Below are 21169 nucleotides of genomic sequence, written 5' to 3' on the forward strand. Positions count from 1 at the left end.
AGAGAGCAAAAGGGAATGCCCTGCCACAGAGGCGGGGTGGGGGGTGGATGGGGTGGGAGTGGTGGCAGGGATACTGGGATCATCGGTGGTGGAGAATGGGCACTGGTGGAGGGATGGGTACTCAATCATTGTATGACTGAAATGTAATCACAAAAGTTTATGTCTACAACTGTACCACACAGTGTTTCACTAATAAACATTTAAAAAATAATAATAAATAAATATATATACATATATATGCGGTAATATGAGATTAACATCCAAGGACAGCAGAGACAAGAGCCAGGAAGATTCCTCTGTGACTGGACACTTGTTTCATGAGCAGGGGGAGAAGGGAACTGGGATAGAGAAGGAATCACTAAGTCAATGATGGTTAGAGGAATCGCTCAGGATGGAAGATGTACACTGAAGTAGACAAAGGACCAAACATGATGGTCTCTCAGTATCTGTATTGCAACCGTAATGCCCAAAAGTAGAGAGAGAATAAGAGGGAAATTGTTTGCCATAGAGGCAGAGGGAGGGCTGAGACTGATGGGAAGGGGGCAGGTGGCAGTGGAGGGAGGGATACTGAGGACATTAGTATTAGTGGTGGAAAATGTACACTGGTGGAGAATAGGTGTTCGATCATTGTATGACTGAAACTCAAACACAAAAGCTTTGTGACTGCATCTCACAGTGATTTGAATATATATATTTGAACAGCTCTTGAAGTGATCCCTGAGTATAGTCATTGAGTGTAGCCCCCAAACTATATATATTTATATATATGCAAGATTTTAAACATGAGCATTTTTATAATAGTGAGGTGTAAAACAACCTAAGTAGCCATCTACTGGGAATAAATTAAATTATTAAAGAATACTATGTAGCCATTAAAACATGTGGTAGAAACACAGTGATGTGGAGAGGCCATAAACCAGTTATAAAACAATGAGTTATAATTTAATGTATATTTTATAGTTTCTTTACATATGTAATTTAAGATTTTGCAAATAATTCAACATAATCAAGAATTTTTTAATATTAAATAAACCTGAACATCGTCTGGTTCTACTTCTACCTGTATTTCTTTTTTTTTCTACCTGTATTTCTTAACGTCAATATTAAATGAATGAACTAGAAGGTAACCAGAACCCAGAGAAGTCATCCACAAAGGCAAAAATCTATAGAGCCTGTAAGATCACACTAGAAAGGCTGATACCAAATAATTTTCAAAGGGTTTTTTAAAAACTTCACAGGGCCCAGAGCAACAGGACAACAGGTATGGCACCTGCCTTGCACACAGCCTACCCGTGATCCTTGGCACCCAAAATGGTCCCTCAACTCCCATCAAGAATGACCCCAGAGTGCAGAGCCAGGAGTGAGCCTTGAGTACCACTGGGTGTGACCCCACCCAAAAGAAAAAAATGGACTTCACAAAAATAAATTAGAAAAAGTTTCAGACTTGGAATTCCAATTATTTTAAGTAACAAAATGATCTTGGCCAACCACTCAATTTTCTTTGAGAAACCCCAGCTCCCAAAAGTAAATCTATATATAATGTGTGTGTGTGTGTGTGTGTGTGTATATATATATATATATATATATAAAATAAGCACAGCTTGAACCCTGTTGTGTGAGCACCAGGACAGAACCATGGTGAACACTAACAGTGTGAACCCCCAGCAGAGTCACTACAAGGAGCGGACCCCCACGTCAGCACAGAGAGGGGCCAACTGTGAGCACGGGAACCTGCGTGTGTGCAACCATCCGCCATCACAACCTCAACAGGGGGAAGGAAGGAAAAGGGGCAGGGAAGACACAACACAACCTAAACCCCAGCAAATGAGTGTGAAATGATTAAAAATTAAAAACTAGTGGGGTGGGGGTGACTGGGAACACCGGTGGAAGGTAGTGGGCACTGGTGAAGGGATGGGTGTTGGAATACTGTACACCTGAAACTCAATCACGAAATTACTTTGTAACTCAGAGGTGATTCAATTTTTTTTTAACTTTTAAAGAATTAAAAGCAAAGACTAGGCTTGAGTTAAGAAGTGTTTATGGTCTAGTTAAAGAAAACAATGATAAGCACAACTGCATCTCATTTTAAAGAGAAAAATTTAAATAAGGGGCAGGAAAGATGACAAAGTGCCTGGTCCTCTGAGCATCACTGGATGCAGCCCTGGAGATGGCCTAGGTAAACCCAGGCATGACAGGGCCCAAACAGCACTGCATCTTCGGGCCCCTTACATTAAATCATCTGCCTCATGGCCCAGAATCACCGGGAAGGGCCCTTGGCTCTTTAACACTGCTTGGAAGACCTCACTCCCACTCCCCCAGCTAAAAAAAAGAACACAAGCCACTAAACAAAGGTTGAGCTAATTTGAACAATAAATAATCTGAATCTAAATAATCAATGAGGCTATAAAAAACACATCGACGCTATAGGAATATCATCAGTTGACTGGGTAAGATGGTATTAAATCAAAACTGACAAGGCAAAATAAACTTAAAAATCCTAAAAATAAGGATCAGAGCAATAGTACTGGGAGTAAAGCACTTGGCCACCAATTCAATTCCCTGGCACTACATGTGGTTCCCTGGGTACAGACAAGGGTCACTCCTGAGTACACAGCCAGGAGTAGCCTGATATCAATGCATGTGTGAGAGGGGGCAAAAAAATGAGGGCCAGAGAAATCATTTAAAAGGCTGAGCACATGCTGTGCATGAAGGAAGCTCAGCTCTGATCCCCAGCACCACATGGTCTCTTGAGTGCCACTGGGACACCCCCAAGCAAAGAGCCAGGAGTAGCCCCAGAGTACACTCGGGTAAGGCCCCCAAACAATACAAAACTCCTGAAAGGTGAGGGACTGAGAGAACTCAAAGGCAACAATATATGTTCAATCCCAGGCATCACCTGGACCCTCAAGCATTTTGAGAGGCAGGGATGAGCAATGAATAAGGAGTAACCCCTAAGCACAACTGGGAATGGCCCAAATAAAACAAACAAAAATATGTATGCCAGGAGGAGATCAAGCCTGTGAACAACAGTGCATCCAGGATAGAAAATGAGAAATGATGTACATCAGGAAACAGTTCAGAATTTTTCTGGTATAAAATAATTTCAGCATAAGCATAAAGGTATTACAGGGGGAAATGATAATAATCACAGACTTTATTTTTTATATTACTCAAATTTTATCATCAAATATCCATTTTATAACAAAGAAAAAGGTATGGGATTTCTCTCTTTCTAACCACGGAAAAGATTCTGAACAAAAATGAGAGAAATGAAGCTGTTACTAAAAACATAATACCTGCCAAAATTTTTAAAGACAGAAGAATATGTTAAGAACTTCAGAACCTAGAATGACTTTTCAAAAAATGATGAAACAACTGAGCCATAAAAAATATGACACCCATAAAAAATGGATTCAAGTAGCAAAAGATTAACAGCAAATCATCTAAAAAACTAAAAGCAAATGCTGAGAGAATTTTAAGTTTTAAACACAGAGTTTCAAAGTACAGCAGAAAAGAAGTATGTCAACTTCTAGATGCCTTGTTCTCCCAAGAGAGGAGCTAACAATGGAACTAATAGTAGGAATAATAATAATTTAAAAAAACAGTTCTGTTAAAACAATATTTCTAACAATGAAAAAAGGAAGGAGGAAAGAAGGGCTGACATTATCTCCCAACACAGGTTAAAAGAAAATGAGGATTTAAATGCTATGAAGAAACTACACATAAAGGGGAAATTAGAAATTTAAAAATAGAAATCTAAAAGACTATAGGTTATAATTTTTAACAATAGCCAGTGTTGGACAGAATATGAAAAAAATGGTCTTAATATATTGCCGGTAGAAATGAAAAATGGTGCAGTTGCTCTTGAGAATTCTGGCAGTTCCTCAAAATATAAAACCCTGATTTACCATGGAACCCAGCTAGTCAGTCCACTCCTGAGTACAAACCCAAATGGAAAACCTATGTCTACACAAAAATGTGTACATGAATACTATAACAACATGAATCATAACAGGCAAGAAAGTGGATGTACCCCAAATGCCCGTCAGTAGATGAGGCATAAAACATGGTACTAGTATGTGCATGTGTGGGTCCATGTGTCTCCATGTGTGTAGACAGACAACATAGACACATGTGTGTCTGGGCATATACAGTGTGTGTCTGGGCATATATACTGGGTGGGGACTAGCATATACACACAGTTCATTTCTCACTTGTGCCTATGGAAACAAGAGCCCAGTGTCACTAACACTATTTAGGACAGAAAAAAATCAGATTTTTAATCGTCAAAAACTAATTTTTTAGATTGTATACAGTAATTTCTTTCCACTGTTACCTTTAATCATGCTCCCAGTTTTTACTTTCACAGTATCATTCAAATCCTTTAAAAGTTTCCTATCTTCGGGGCTGGAGTGATAGCACAGTGGGTAGGGCATCTGCCTTGCACGCAGCCAACCCGGGTTCAAATCCCAGCATCCCATATGGTCCCCCGAGCACCACCAGGAGTAATTCCTGAGTGCATGAGCCAGAAGTGACCCCTGTGCATCACTGGGTGTGACCCAAAAAGCAAAAAAAAAAAAAGTTTCCTATCTTCAGTGCAAATGCCAACTCTTCAGCTTAACCTATAAGGCCTTCCATAAATGTGGTAGAGCAAGGCATGATTCATCTCCTACCTTAATCCCCAAATCCTAAAACAGTCCCTTCATTATCCTCTTCTTTTGCATTTTCAAATGCTACTTCCTTAGCCTAGAGTACCTATGCACTCTCCTTGGTTACCTAATTTCATTGCAGACCCTATCCTAAGGCACTGTGGATAGAAGGGGGGGACAATCCCTAACCATATGGATGTACATAGAGGAGACAGATAATAACTGACACATATCCAAGTAGATCACACTGGAAAAGGTATTTGGGAAGGGTGGGGGAGTGGTGGCATGAGCAGAAAAGAAGAAAGATAAGGGTGGGAAAGGAAAAGGAGTGATGGGAGGTAGAAAAGACCATAATAAAACAATCTGGACATTCCTCAAAAAACTAGATATTGAGCTCCCATTTGACGCAGCAATACCACTCCTGGGAATATATCCTGGGAATACAAAGACACAGAGTAGAAACATCATCTGCACTCCTATGTTCATTGCAGTACTATTCACAACAGTCAGAATCTGGAAACAACCTGAGTGCCCGAGAACGGACGAATGGATAAAGAAACTATGGTACATGGACACAATGGAATACGGTGAAGTTGTTAGGATAAATGAAGTTATAAAATTTGCTTTAAAATGGATTATATCATTATTATAAATAATAAATTATCAAGAGAAGGAGATATAGAATGACTGCATTCATTTCTAGCATATCAAATATATATAGCAGAATATTAATATCCAAGGCCAGGGAAAACAAGGGCAAGGACTGTTTAATGGTTGGAATCTACTACAAGTGTGTGTGAGGTGGAGGATTAGTAAGATATAGAAGGAACCAGCATGACAATGATAGTTGGAAATTATCACTCTGGACAAGAATGAAGTGCAAAAGTAGGTAAAGGGATATATACGACAACCTTTCAGAATCTGTATTGCAAACCACAATGCCCAAAAATGAAAGAGAGGAACCAAACCTTGGGGCTGGAGCAATAGCACAGCGGGTAGGGCATTTGCCTTGCACACAGCCGACCCAGGTTCAAATCCCAGCATCCCATATGGTCCCCTGAGCACTGCCATGAGTAATTCCTGAGTGCAAGCCAGGAGTAACCCCTGAGTATCGCCGGGTGTGACCTCAAATCCAAAAAAAAAATGTGAGAGAGGAGAGAGACAGACAGAGACAGACAGAGACAGAGAGAGAAGTACTTGCCATAGAGGCAGGCGGGGTGGGGGGGGGCGTGTCGGGAGAGAAACTGGGGACACTGGTGGTGGGAAATGAACACTGGTAGAGGGATGGGTGTTGGAACACTGAATGACTGAAACCTAATCATGAACAGCTTTGTAAAGGTCTATCTCACAGTGATTCAATAAAAAAAAACTTAGAAAATAAAATATTTTTAAAAAGAGGGAAAAAAAAGAAATAACCACATTATTAAGGCATCATTCAAACAGTGTAAGGTTAAGGACCCAAAGAACTTGAGGGGATAAGTAACTGGGACAAGAAAGTTCCAGACAAAAGGGACATCAAGCACACAGGCCTCAGGCAAAAGTGTGCTGAGTGTTTCAAGTGATAGTCTACTTGCCCGTAAAGCCCAGCTTACCCAAGAAACTAGTTTCTTGATTCCTGCACATCAGAATTATTCCCTCGACACCAAATCTGTCTTCCTGAAGGAATCCCAAGGAGTAAAAATTCAAGTTAAGAAAATTATTTTCTTTTTCTTTTTAATGTTTATAATTGAATCACTGTGAGATAGTTGTAAGCTTTCATGTTTGAGGAAATTATTTTCATGTAATATATATTTAAACATTCTTAACCTCAAACCTATAAATACGTACTTTTCCATGAAGTTTCAAGACCTTTTTTTTTTTTTCCACTCATGGTCTGTCAAATGCAGTTACCCTGTTTTCTTGGATAAACTATACCTAAAATCCACACCCATTATCCATAAGCTCCATTTCCTTTTCCTTTAAAGAAGACAGAGGTGCTGAAGAGATAGTACAGTGGGTAAGGTGCGTTCCTTGTACACAGTCGCAGCAGACCTGAGTTCGATCCCAGGCATCCTCTATGGTCCCCTGAGCAGCACCAGGAGTGATTCCTAAATGCAAAGCCAGACGTAACTTCTGAGCATCACCAGGTGTGGCCCAAAAGCAAAATAAATAAAATAGAACAGAGATGAGGCTAGAGAGTGTCCAGGGGTTAAGGAGCTTGCCTTGTATGTAAATACAGAAGACCCAGGTTTGATCCCCCATACTACATATTTCCCCGACCCAAGCACCGCTGGCTGTGACCTCCCAAACTCCCTCCTCCCCCGCCAAAAAAAAATGCTTGCTAACTTCTCTAGGAACAGAATCCTTCTGGAAATTTACAGGAATTCCCAAATCTGTTTGAGTTATCTTGACCACAATATAATTTGTTGAAAGGCAATTATTTCAGCTTCTTGCCTTTATCAATCCTTTGCTAAGTATTTTATAAAAACAATGTTTTGCAATCATATCTCATCAATTTTGGTAATATTTATCAATTATACTAGCAAATACCACTAGTATAAGTATGAGAATAAACACAACTGACTCTCTTAGAAGCAGAGAAATCAAATGATACAACAGGAAAACTACCAGTTTGAGCATGTGTGCTGTGGGAATTAGTATGGTTACTAAGTGAATGCTTAATCCAGGATGTTTAAAAATCAAGTACAGGGGGCTGGAGTGATAGCACAGCGGGTAGGGCATTTGCCTTGCACGCGGCCGACCTGAGTTCGAATCCCAGCATCCCATATGGTCCCCTGAGCACCGCCAGGGGTAATTCCTGAGTGCAGAGCCAGGAGTAACCCCTGTGCATCGCCAGGTGTGACCCAAAAAGCAAAAAAAAAAAAAAAAAAAAAAAAATCAAGTACAGAGTAGCTGGAGAGAGACCGTATAGTGGGCAGGGCTCTTGACTCACTGACAACCAACCCAGGCTTGATTCCCAACATCCCCTAAAATCCCCTGAGTTCAGCAGAAGTCATTCCTGAGCACAGAGCCTGAAATAGATCCTGAGCACCGCCAGGTGAAATCTCCCCCACCCCTGCCCCCACCTCCCCCCCCCAAAAAAAAATCAAATCCAGGGCTGTGGAGGTAGTACAGGGATAGGGGGGAGGAAGGAAGAGAAGGAGAGAATAGAGAGAGAACATGGAATGTAAGGGATTTCTCTGGGATTACATTGGGGAGTGATAAACAATATTTTGGAATTTAAAAGGCATGATATAATACAATTTTGTGAATATACTAAAAATCACTTAATTGTACACCTTGTAAAAGTTCCAGTGCTGTCACTATTCAACAAAAAGCTAATCATCCCTGTTGGAATGTAAGGATTTTGAAGACAAAGAAGACTTCTCATATATTTCTTTTAACATTTATTATATTAGACTATACTTAGCAGCATTCAATCAAAATTGACTAAGGATCTAAATGTACCATTACCAAGATTCCACTCTAATTAGGGAAAACTCACTTTTTACTTGAGCTCCCAACTAATAAGGCATTTCTATTAATCTGAAATTGTGTATATGTGGGGTGGGGGTTGCTGGGTACCGGGTTCCAGAGATCAAACCTAGGTCAGCTGCCTGCAAAGTAAGACATGGCACCCTACCCACTTGACTATCTCTAAAGCCATCTTTTCTGAAGTTTTTATAACATCCATTTGTACCATCCTTACCACTGTATCACAATCCAGGGACTTCTAACTTCCAAGACACTTTTTAAAATTAGATCAAAGGTTCTACCCTATGTCTATCACCAAATGTGACTTATTTTTCTCTCAGTATATTTTCTACCTCTTAACAACATTCCCTAATATAGAAATGTCTCACATATTCAGGCTCATTTGTGCTTCTCAAACACCCTCGCCAAAAAGGAATCCAAATTAACTTTCTTCATGTTACACATGCTTCATTCTTCGTGTCTAAAGTCACAAGAGTATATGGTCTCATGAATATTAAGTTCTTTTTTCACATAATCATGTATTTCAAAACTTTGTTGTTCTCTTTAGTTGAGCAGGAAACTTTTTTGTTGTTTTTGTTTTGTTTTGTTCCCTAAACAAAACTTTGTATTCCCAGGATACTCTCATGGCAGGGGGCGGTCTGGGGAGTGGGAGGGCCAGACCCTTTGGTAAACTCTGATAAAGGAGTTCATTTGAACTCAAGCTAAAGCTTAGAGCCACTTGGGTGCTTTTTGCATTTTTTAGGCTTCTATATGGTTTATTTCAAAGTAAAAAATATAAATAAAAAATAATTGGTATTTTAATGTTTTATTATTATATGAATATGCTAAAAATGAAAATTGTATATGTATTTATATAAAGTATCTGTAATTTTTACAAGTATAATACTTTTTAAAGTAATTAGCAGCATGGAAACCTGGCAGAGGAGAGTAGCACTGTAGCACTGCCGTCCCCTTATTCATCAATTTGCTCGAGCGGGCACCAGTAACGTCCCCATTGTGACACTCGTTGTTACTGTTTTTTGGCATATCGAATACACGGGTAGCTTGCCAGGCTCTGCCATGCGGGCGGGATACTCTCAGTAGATTGCCAGGCTCTCTGAGAGGGATGGAAGGGTCGGCTGCGTGCAAGGCAAAGGCTCTATCGCTGTGCTATCTCTCCAGTGGTAAATGGTTTGCCTTCTAGTATTTTTGGTTAAACAGAAAAGTTTTCCCTCCTTCCTTGAGGCAACAGAATTATGAATTGATGCTTTCCATCCGAATGTTATTCACTACCAGAAAATAATAGGCATGTAACCATAGAGTTGGATGTTGAAAACTTCCTACCAGCAAAATGACTAACTTTTTAACCAATTTATAATGTGATACGGGCTTATTTTCCTTACAATTCATACATAGTTTGTATTAAACATGCTGCGAGTAACTGTAATTCCCAAAAGGAGAGCAAGAGTAAGAGGGAATGTGCCTGCCACAGAGACAGGAGGTGGGAAGTAGTGGGGTGGCGGAAGGGATACTAGGAGCATTGGTGGTGGAGAATGGGCACTGATGGAGGGATGGGTACTTAAACACTGTATGACTGAAACATAATCACAAAAGTTTTTAAGTCTGTAACTGTAGCTCCCGGATGATTCATTAAAAAAAAAAAACCATGCTTCGAGGCCAACTTCGAGTACACCACCACTCAAACACTGTCATGAGTGCCAGGGAGGAAAACTTCAACTGCAAAGAATTAACATCTAAGTGGTACCAAGAGTGGACAGTGATGGAATACAGTTAGTTTTTTTTTTTTTCAATCTGCTGTCTGATCCAAACAAATCGCACTTGTGCAACTGGTAAAATATTCAGACATGCGTTTTAAATTATTACCGATTATCTAGGCTATTTCACAAGATGCCAGGAAACCAGGAATAAAAGAACACATTTTCAAAAAGGAAACAAGAGAAAAGATCAGCAGTGCAGTGCCGGGGCACATGCCTTGTGCGTATAAACCCTGGTGCAGTGTGGCTGCAACACTTTAAGCAACTCAGCAACAACACCCAAAACAGAAGGAATCTATAAGGAGTTCTGAGAAATTCTACAATGGGCAAATAAAGTTCATGAATACAGCAAAAAGAAAAAGGCCTCCTTGGACTTGACTTTAATAAGATTACTAAATGGGAAAAAAAGTTGATGATTCATATGCATAAATGATTCCATGGCATCTTTTAATGATGGATTGGTGAACCAATGAGAAATCTAAACAGCAGAAACTTGAAAATCAGTTCAATTCAAGCATGGAATATACCAGGTTGAACAATTCTGGTTGATTAACGTATCTGTATCATCTAGTTAGGAAGGAAGTCTCCAGTAAAATATCAAAGTTCCCATCTTTCCCATGTTCTAGTTCCAAGATCTAGACAACTTCCATGAACATAAAAGTCAAACTATTCATCATATTTGCAAGGCCCCCAAAGTATCTGGGGCCCAGTTCACACAGCTGATAAAAAATGATCCAAAACCAAAAATGAAAAATAACAGGTGTCAAGGTCCACATTTAGATTTTAAACCTTTAGAAGGTGCAAACCAGTTTATGTGGGAAATTCCTGGGTAATAAAAACTACTTAATCTGGCGTCACAGAGATACTCCAGGGTTAAGGCTCTTGCCTTGCACACAACCAACCCTGGCTTGATCCCTGCCACCACAAAGGGTCCCCAGGCACTGACAAAAGTGATCCCTGAGCAAAAGACCCAGGAGTAAGCCCTGAGCACCTATGGGAGTTGTGCAAAACAAAATTTTTAAAAACGACTTCGGGGCCAAAGTGATAGCATAAGCAGGTAGAATACTTGCCTTGAGTGCAGCTGATCGGGGTTCAATTCCATGGGACCCGCTGAGCACTGCTAGGAGTTATTCCTGAGTGCAGAGCCAGGAGTAACCCCTGAGCAACACTAGGTGTGGCAATAAATAAATAAATAAATAAATACTTTATCTACACAGAAGGTGAGGGAAATGGCTCAAAGGGTAGAAGCATAAGCTTTGCAAGTGGAACCCAGGCGTAAATCCCAGCATAAGGTACCCCACCCCCACCACCTCCACCTCCCCACCACCAGGAGTGCTCCAAAACAAACAAATACATTTACACACAATTTCACACAGATGCCCAGACTGGATAACCATAGCTCTCTAACAAATGTGATTTTTTTTCCCCCTTTTCCAGCTGGTTATCTCAAAAGTCACCAAAAAAGAATCTACAAATATCATTTTGTAAAATTCCAGCTTGAGATTCAGTTATTCAAGTGGATCTTAGCACTAGAAAATATGTTATTTGGTAAGCCTATTTTTTTTATCATGTGTCAAATTCACTGTCATTTGTTTCAATATACATCCTTGAAAGAAGGCTGATACTATTATACCCAGGCATCTCTTTAAACAGAGGAAACTAACAAATACTTAACTTGCCCCAAACTACACAGCTGCTTAGCAAAGAATCAGGATCCCTAAAACAGTCCCTCTTTGCACGCCATGGCAATTTCCAACCTCATGTCCTTTCCTGGGCCGTGCCCAGGGCTCACTCCTGGCACGGGGATGACTCCTGGCGGGGCTTGGTAGACCATATGGGCAGCTAGAGATGGAACTAGGGTCCAGCGGCTGCGTGCAAGACCAACACCCTGCCAGCTGTACAATCTCTCCAGCCCCCCTGATGTCCTTTCTTAAAGCTGGTATTATGCACTTAAGAGTTGGATAGTGTACCAGGAACGGCTGACAGAGCAGAGCGGCCATTTAAACGCGGTCAGAGATGCCACAGTGAAACACCCATTTTCCTATCTGCTTTCAACTGGGCCGAAGACCTTAGGACAACTGTCCCACACACTCAAAAGTCAACAGAAAGGTCCATCCAGATCATGAGGACTGATGACTGTGGCCTTTTACTGAAGAATAACACCAATAACTAGTTGTATACAGCAAAGAATAAGCTGATTAAAACTTTTGGTTGCATCTTAGTAATCTCCCAAATAAGGAACTAACGACTCCATGATGTGATACAATTTATTGGTCCACTGTTGGAAATCTGCCTCAAGTGCTGGGAGAGAAAGCAGCTGGGATAGAGACGGGATCACCGGGAAAATAAAAGTTAGAAAAGATCACTCTGGATAAGATCTGTGTGCTGAAAATAGGTAAAGGAACAAACATGATGACCTCTCAGTACCTGTACTGCAAACCACAATGCCCAAAAGAAGAGAGAAAGAAGAAAAGTATCTGCCAAAGAGGCTTATTCTTTGCTATATATAATGGTTATTGGTATTATTCTTCAGTAAAAGACCACAGTCCTCAGGGGGGTCTGGGGAGGTGGGAGGGAAACTGGGGACATTCGTGGTGGGAAATGTACACTGGTGGAGGGATAGGTGTTGGACACTGTATGATTGAAACTCAGTCATGAACAGCTTTGTAATAATGGTCTATCTCGTGATGGTTCGATAAATTGCTTTTAAAAAGAAGGATTTAGAATTTTAAATAATGGAACAAAAAACAGTTTTTTGTTGCTGATTGTTTGGGAGGGCCATACCCAGCAGTGTTCAGGACTTACACTTGGCTTTGTACTCCAGGGTCACTCCTGATGGTTCTGGGAATTGAACCTGGGTTGACCATGTATAATGCAAATGCCCTACCAGCCCAAACCAAATTTTTTTTCTTTTTTTCCGGTCACACCTGGCAATGCACAGGGGTCACTCCTGGCTCTGCACTCAGGAATTACCCCTGGCTGTGCTCAGGGGACCCATATGGGATGCTGGGAATCAAACCCGGGTCAGCCACATGCAAGGCAGCCTACTACCCACAGTCCTACCCACTGTGCTATCACTCCAGCCTCCCAAACCAATTTTTTAACCATTTACTTCAACTTTCTTTTTTCTCCCCACAAATGCCCTATCTCTGGACACATCTGGGGGAAGTATTTTAGGTTCTGCCTATATCTGTGTGCCTCTGCATTTACATTATTTGATAGCAAATAAATGCTTTTTTAATGGCCTCCCAACTTTTAGGTTGAGAATACACAAAAATACTCATGAAGACACACATTTTGCTAATGGGCAAATTAGCACAACAAGATCAAATAACCACAGCAGATTAGCCCATAAAATATTTTAACATGATGAGATCACATACAAGTTTCTGATACAAAATTCTGATATAAGTGGTTTTGATTCTTCGGTGTGATTATATATAAAGTATCTCATATTCCACTTAACATTAGAAAAATCAAGTAAAAACTATTACACTAATGGAAAAGCTTTTAATGGACATGCCCATTGTTTATTGTGCTCAAAACCCCTCCCCCACCATAAAACAGGCCATTAGGTAAATTATTAGACTTGAGACCTTCAAACCTAAACAGCAAGCCAAAGGTTTTCTTCCTTGGGGTCTTGGAAGAGTCTGTATTAGAAGCCCTCTGGCTCCTCTGCATACTCCCCAAAGCAAGGCTAAAAGGGTACAAAGGTGGCCAGTCAGGCCCCCTAGGACCCCAGTTGGCCTGACTTCCATGTTCAGTCTCCTCCTCCCATCCCTCCTCCCCCATCCCCCAGCCCCTTGGTTTAAAGAAGACAAGTGGAGAATTGATGAAAGGGGAAGTGGGCAAGGCAGGGGCTTACGATCACCAGCATCTGCTAGGCCGGCTCAGGAGGACCCGCCCCGTCGACAAGAGACCGGGATGCCGTCCTTGCCCCAGGGCTCCTCTGGGACCCCCCTTTGAAAGGAAGACAACTTTGCCGTCCAGGCCGCCCCTCCCCAGTCTCATCCATTACAGCCCCAGCAAGTTCTTTGTTTCCCTCGGCCGTGGGGGCGCAGGCGGCCTTGGAAAGGGGAGAGGTCACTCCCCCGCTCCCGCGGCAGCCCAGCTCGGCAAACACGCGCGCGGGGCCCTTCCCTCCAAAGGACCTCCGTGGCCTTGCAACCCCGGGGCACCCGCACTGCAAAAAGGCACTCTCTGAGCCCCAATTCCCTCTCCCTGGGCACTCAGAAACCCGACACTGAACGAACTCTCCGGCTCGCTCCCTCTGAACGCACACAAACTGGGTAAACTCCAGGATCCTCATCCTTCTTCCCGGGTGCAAACCCCGGGGTGGCTCCCTGAGCCCCACCCCCACCCCCCACCCCGCTTCAGCGTGCACACAGACACAGGAGCGAGCCAGAACACACACACACACACACACACACACACACACACACACACACACAAGCGCGGCTCTTCCAGTCTCTCCCCAGCCCCCACTTTCCTCTGGTCATGGCACAGACCCGGGGGAGGGGGCCCTCCAAGCTCTTAGTGGTCACCTCTGAACCCAAAAGACACATGCAGACACAGAGAGACATACACACACACACACACACACACACACACACACACACAGCACACACGACGTAGCCCATCGGGGACGTTGGGACACCCGCTTCCCTTTCCCTACCCGACCCGCGGGGCCCCCAGAGCCCGGTGCCCAGCACATGGTCACTCCCGTGGCCTTCCGTGTCGCGGACACACCAGCACACGCACCTGCCCGGGGCTGCCCCCCACCCACCCACCCCGCCCCGGAACCTTCACAACACAAACACGCGCTCCCGCGTGCACCTCGACCCACGAGCACACACCGGGCGCCCCGAGGCGGCCGGCCGGCTCCCCCCTCGCGGGGTCCCGCCTCTCCACCCACCTCCCCAGACGCCCGGGCCGCTTCCCGACGCCGCCACCCGTGGACACCCGGCACAGCCACGCCTCGGCGCTCGCTCCCTCTCGGGGTGCGCTCCCCAGGACCCCGCGCACACACACACGCACTCATCCCGCACGCCCGGGCCTTTCGGGGCCGCTGAGCGCCGGCGGGAGGGAGGGACCGCGGGGGCGAGCTCCGATCGGTCCTACCTGAGCAGTTGATGCTCTTGCCTTTGCCGCCGGGACAGTCCCCGCCGCCGCCGCCGCCGCCGCCGCCGCCGCCCTGGGGCGGGTTGGACGCGCGGCTCCCGGGCAGGGAGAAGGCGAAGAGCAGAAGCACCGACGTGTAGCAGCAGAAGGCGAGCGGGGGCGCGGCCGGCAGCCGGAGCGGCGCCTCAGCGGCCGCGGCGCCCATGGCGAGCGCCCCTGGACGGCGGGGAGAGCAGCGAGCCGCAGGCCCCGGGCATGCAGCAGCCGCGCGCCGGGCGCCTCCTAGCAGCCGCGCCGCCGCGCCCCGCAGCAGCCCCTCGGCATTGCCCGCCAGGCCCCGGCCCCGCCGCGCTCGGGACCGAGTCGGAGGGTCCGGGCGCGTGCAAGAGGGTCGCGGGCGCGCGGGGGGTGCGCGCGAGGGTGCGAGCCCGCGTGGGGGGAGACGGCGGCTGGGCGCGAGCGGGGGCGCGCGCGGGCGCGCGCGGCGGGCGGGGGTCGCGGCGCGGGGGGCAGGCCCGGCCCCCTCACTCGCCTGCTCGCCTTCCCTTTGTGTCCGCGGCCGTCGCCAGCGCGTCACAAAGACCCCGGCCCGCCCGGTGCGGGGCGCGTGACAAGAGGCGCCGGCGCGGGGGGCGGGGGGCTGCGACCCCGCCCCGCGCGCACGCACACTCACACACACACACACACTCACACACACAAACACACACACATTTACACACACCACCACCACCACCCGCGCCCGCAGCCCCGCCCCCGCCCGCGGCCCGCGCCGCCTCCGGGGCAGCTATTGTTCCTGCAGCTGGGCAAGGAGCACGGGGGCCAGGGGGCGCCCACACCCCAGTCCCGCCGCCCCGGGGGCTGCCCGGCGCCCGAGCGGCTCCGCGGGCACCACCCGCACAGACGTGCAGGCTGCCCTTTGTGAGCGGCTTTGCAGAGTGCCTGCTGCCCAGCCCGCCGGACCCGGGAAAGAGCGGGTGGTCCGGCTCCTAGACTGTTCTCTCGGTGGGGAAACTGAGCCACCGGAGGTGAAGGTGACTTGTCCAAGGTCACCACGTGAGAAATGGACCGGATCCGAATTGGACCCCCAAGTTCTTAACCCATCCTTGCAGCTCATAGATGATGCATGCTACGTTTCTACCATCCTGCACGCGCTCGCGCGCGCCCAGACATACACACACACACACACACACACACACACACACACACACACACACTTTGCCTTCCACTTATCCACATACCCCCCACTGCATTTAAAGGACTGTTTTTACAAAGAAGTTGACACTGGTGGTGGGGTTGATGCCAGAACATTTTATGTATAAAAAAAACTATGGATGAATTTGTAAATCACGGCTCCTTAATACAATTTTAAAATTTTAAATAAAGGACTGCTTTTCAAATTCAACAGTACCCTTTAGCTAACTTTAGAGTGAATTTTTATATACAAAACCTGTACGAACCTCTTAGCATTCTCGCCCCCTCCACGCCCCATACCCTTCAACAATCCTGCATCGCACTGTTGGTTCCCGTGCCCAATCTATAGATGGGGCAGTTGAGTCCCAGAAATTTGTCCAGTTTTATTCCCTACTCACAAGTGCAGTGTGCAGTGCTCTTCCTACTATCTGAGACTCAGCGAAGCGTTGGAACAAACCCCTACTTTTTTCATTCTATGGGGCTGCCGCTCACCTCAGAATGAATTTTATTTTTTTAATCTTGTTGAAAAAATAATAATGTTTGACTCATAAAATTTTTAAGTTGTGTGAAAACCACCACAAGCAAAGACACATTAGGGAAAAGATCTTCTGTGTAAATAAGAGACAATATATGTAATGTAAAGAAGGAATATAGAAGGGGACTGGGGTATCACTCAATAGGCAGGAGTGAAGGCTTTGCATGCAGAAGCATGAAGTCCCTAGCAACCAGTGGTCTCTTGAGTACCACTTGAAGAGAACTCTAAGAACAATGTGGTAGTAACCCTGAGTATCACCAGGTGTGCCCATGTGTGTGTGTGTGTGTGTGTGTGTGAGTGTATGTGTGTGTTATTAAAAGAAAGCTGACATAACAGAAAAACAGTAGGCAGACATTTTTATTCACAAAAACAAAACATGAAGAGATATTAGTGCGACCAGTAATGAATGACATATTCAAATCACATCTTTTTGGAGGGGCAGGGGATACCTCAATGGGCTGAGTGCACAGCTTTGAGCCCCAGCAGCACTGGTAACAACTCTTGAGCATAAAGCTGAGAATAGCCTCTGAGCAAGGCCATGACCCCAAAACCAGACAAATTAAAAATAGATATTAATTCCTTTAGATACTAGCAAGCATTAAAAGAATTGACCAGGGACTGGAAATGTAGCTCTGAGAGAGCACTTGCCTTGCAGTAGCTGTAAAGCACTGGGTTGGATCCCAACAATAACAAGAGAGGGAAAGAGAGAGAGAGAGAGAGAGAGAGAGAGAGAGAGAGAGAGAGAGAGAATCTAGCACTATTAATCTATACATTTAGGAAGGGCAATTTGACCAAGTATCAAAACCTTTAAAATATATTTAAATAAAACACATAGGGCTGGAGCAATAGCACAGTCGGTAGGGTGTTTGCCTTGGACATGGCAAACCCAGCATCCCATATGGACCCCCAAGCACCGCCAAGAATAATTTCTGAGTTCAGAGCCAGGAGTAACCCCTGAGCATCGCTGGGTGTGACCAAAAAAGCAAAAACAACAACAACAAAAACCATAAATAAATTCCTCCACTAGGGAGATAGTACAGGGGTTAAGGTGCTTGCATTGCATTCCATAGACCTTGGTTTGACTCCTCCAGAACCACAGGTGGACTCCCAGCAATCCCAGGGTCACACTAATGAGCATAGAGCCAGGAGTAGCTCCTGAGCATCACTGGGTATGAAATTTATCCTACAGAAATAATTAAGGAGTGGGGCAATAGATCCAACTATTGGAGCACATGTTTCACATGCAGGAGGCCTGGGCTGGATCCCCAGGACCATTGGACACCACCCCTCAATCCCCAGCACCTCTCTAGAAATGACTCCTGGACACCTCCAGGCATAGCCAAAACAAGCAAAAGATATCATTGAACAAGTATATGTACGTATATATATATATACATAAGGCTCTTTATAATTGAGCTGGAGAGGTAGTACAATGGAGAAGGCACTTGCCTTGACAGCTGACCTGGGTTAGCTCTCCAGAACCCCATATGGTTTCCTGAGCCTTCCACCTAGTAGTGATCCCTGCGCACGGAGTCAGGAGAAAGCCCTGAGTACTATCAGGGTGATCCCAAAACAAAAACAAAATGCTCAAAACCTTTCTATCATATTAAAATGTAGCCTCTAGATCCATCTGTGCAAACTAGTTAAATTAAAATTGGCACATCTTGGTGTAGTGATGTTTCATGGAGCTTTAACAATGATGGTGAGGTTAGTGTTTACTGACATGGAAAAAATCAGGTTACTAATGAGTATGTACAAGAAAAACCTATTTTTCTAGAATAGGTGTGTGTAAATATCCATAGGGGAAAGCTGAAAAATACACAGTACTATTTTAACAATCTCTGAAAGGGAATAACAGGTGGGAGTATGGTGCCACCCAGCAGGTAAACCTGTACCTGAGGGATGAGTGCATCAGCAGCCTGATGGTGCCTTCAGGTTTCCTGATATCCCAAAATTGCAGTTGTGCCTCTGACAAAACCTCAACAACTCAGGACCAAGTTTCCAGAGAAATTAAATGGCCACAAGTAAGGTACGTGGGAGTCAAGCCCACAAACTACCTCAGCTCAGCTACAGAAGCTCATTTATCCGCCTTACTTGAGAGACCCATAAATAAATCTCAAAAGAGATCAAAATCAGGCCATTTAAGTGCATTAACGGCCATGATTCAAAGACTGACAAATGAATCTCAGAAGAGAGCAGCACACTGCAGAGATGTACCAGACTGATTTCACTAGAGGGGGCACATCAGAGGGGAGCAGGTATGTCCCTCCGTCTGCCCCAAATGAACCCCAGGAGCCACAAACCTCCAGAACCCAATCGCCACCACACTCACAGCTGACCTCTAAAGGCTCTTCCTGAGCCTCTCATAGAATCTGCTGAAAAACCCAGGTATGCAGAACTAGTGACTGAAACTCCAGGCATCACGGAGTCGGGGATGGGTGACCTCCCCCCATCTCCCCACCCTTCCAGTTCCCTAGCAGTCATGCCCAAGACTGCCTCTGGACACCATTCAAGGGTATTCAACGGCCATATTTCAGAGATTGGCAAATGAATGTCAAAAGAGTGCAGCACACTGCAGAGGTACCTCCGGACCCCAAATATTTCAAAAAATTTAGAATTCCAGGAGTGCATGGCTGCTTTTGCAGTCACATAACATCTCATACTATTCATAACTGTCACTGTCACTGTCATCCCATTGTTCATCGATTTGCTTGAGTGAGCACCAGTAACATCTCCATTGTGAGACTTGTTGTCATTGTTTTTGGCATATCAAATACGCCACGTGTGGGCAGGATACTCTCAGTAGCTTGCCGGGCTCTCTGAGAGGGATGGAAGAATCAAACCCAGGTGGACCGCATGCAAGGCAAATGCCCTACCTATATGCTATTACTCCAGCCCACTACTCATAACAACATAAAATAAACTATTTAGCATCAAACTATGGGGCAAGCTTGGGTGGTGGTGGGAAAATTCAATATAATGGTGGTGGGAAGGTGTAATCATGCGGGGTTTGGTGTTGAAATGTTGAATGTGAACAATTACTATGAACAACTTTATAAAAATAAAATTTTTAATTTTTTTAAAAAAGTAATGTGGAGGGGCTGGAGTGGTAGCACAGCTGGTAGGGCATTTGCCTTGCACACGGCCGACCCAGGTTCAATTCCCAGCATCCCATATGGTCCCCTGAGTACCACCAGGAGTAATTCCTGAGCGCATGAGCCAGGAGTAACCCCTGTGCAATGCCGGGTGTGACCCAAAAAGAAAAAAAAAAGTAATGTGGAGTTCGGACTGGAGCGATAGTACAGCGGGTAGGGTGTTTGCCTTGCACGCAGCCAACCCGGATTCGATTCCTCCATCCCTCTCAGAGAGCCCGGAAAGCTACGGAGAATATCCCGCCAACAAGGCAGAGCCTGGCAAGCTACCTGTGGCGTATTCAATATGCCAAAAATAGTAGAAACAAGTCTCACAATGGAGATGTTACTGGTGCCCGCTCCGGCAAATTGATGAACAACGGGACAACAGTGCGACAGAATATGGAGTTCATGCCTGCTTCAGTCAGTTTAACCAGTGGCTGAATAAATAGCAGTAGTCCTACACTAAAAAAGAAGAAGAAGAAGAACAGGTACTTGTCTGCAATATTTTTATACATTATCCAAAATCTTTCCAATAAAAAATTTTATTGTCATCTTTAAAAAGCTATCTCCTATATGGTTGCCCTCTGCTAGATTAAGAAAGGTTAAAAACATAGCAATCAATCATCACAAATTGACTTTTATTACTTTTGATAATTCCAGTCACCATTCCTTTAAGTTTTGTTGAAGCAAGTAATATGAAATAAATTTGTTATATGCCTGCCAAAGGGGCTGGGGAGTGGGAGGGAACCTAGGGACATTGGTGGAGGGGAGGGGACATTGGTGGTGTGACTGGAATTACAACATTTTATGCCTGAATTCAACTTTTTATGAACTTTGTAAATAATGAAATATTAATAAAAATAATTTAATTAGAACTAGTGGTAAGAGAGATAGTATAACAGGATAGGCCTTGCATGAAGCCAACCCATGTTCAATCCCCAGCATCCCCTGTGGTTCCCGTAGTACAACCAAGTATGATTCCTGAGTGCAGAGCCAGGAGTAACCCCTGAATATTGCCAAGTGTGGTTCCAAACAAACAACAATAATAATGCACCGTCGTCCCATTGTTCATTGATTTGCTCCAGCGGGCACCATTTACGTCTCCATTGTGAGACTTGTTGTTAGTGTTTTTCGGCATATGGGGGAGCTTGCCAGGCGCTGCTGTGTGGGCGGGATACTCTCAGTAGCTAGCGGGGCTCTCCAAGAGGGACTGAGGAATCAAACCAAGGTGGGCTGCGTGCAAGGCAAACGCCCTACCTGCTGTGATATATGTGTGGTAAATAAAGGTTACCAAAAAATAAGCTAAAAATA

The 21169-nt window shown here is 44.8% G+C and overlaps 1 protein-coding gene across 1 annotated transcript in view; it reads right to left on the minus strand.

Annotated features, from left to right (window-relative positions):
• Positions 1-15350, minus strand: part of TMEFF1 (transmembrane protein with EGF like and two follistatin like domains 1) — a 98360-nt gene extending 83010 nt beyond the window's left edge. The window contains exon 1 of the mRNA XM_055123570.1: positions 14999-15350. Within this exon, the coding sequence (XP_054979545.1) occupies positions 14999-15203 (205 nt within the window). The 5' untranslated portion in view covers positions 15204-15350. The remainder of the gene's footprint in view (positions 1-14998) is intronic.
• Between the last annotated feature and the right edge of the window lie 5819 nt (positions 15351-21169).

This window comes from Sorex araneus, chromosome 1 (genome assembly GCF_027595985.1).
Source record: "Sorex araneus isolate mSorAra2 chromosome 1, mSorAra2.pri, whole genome shotgun sequence".
Taxonomy (NCBI): Eukaryota; Metazoa; Chordata; class Mammalia; order Eulipotyphla; family Soricidae; genus Sorex; species Sorex araneus.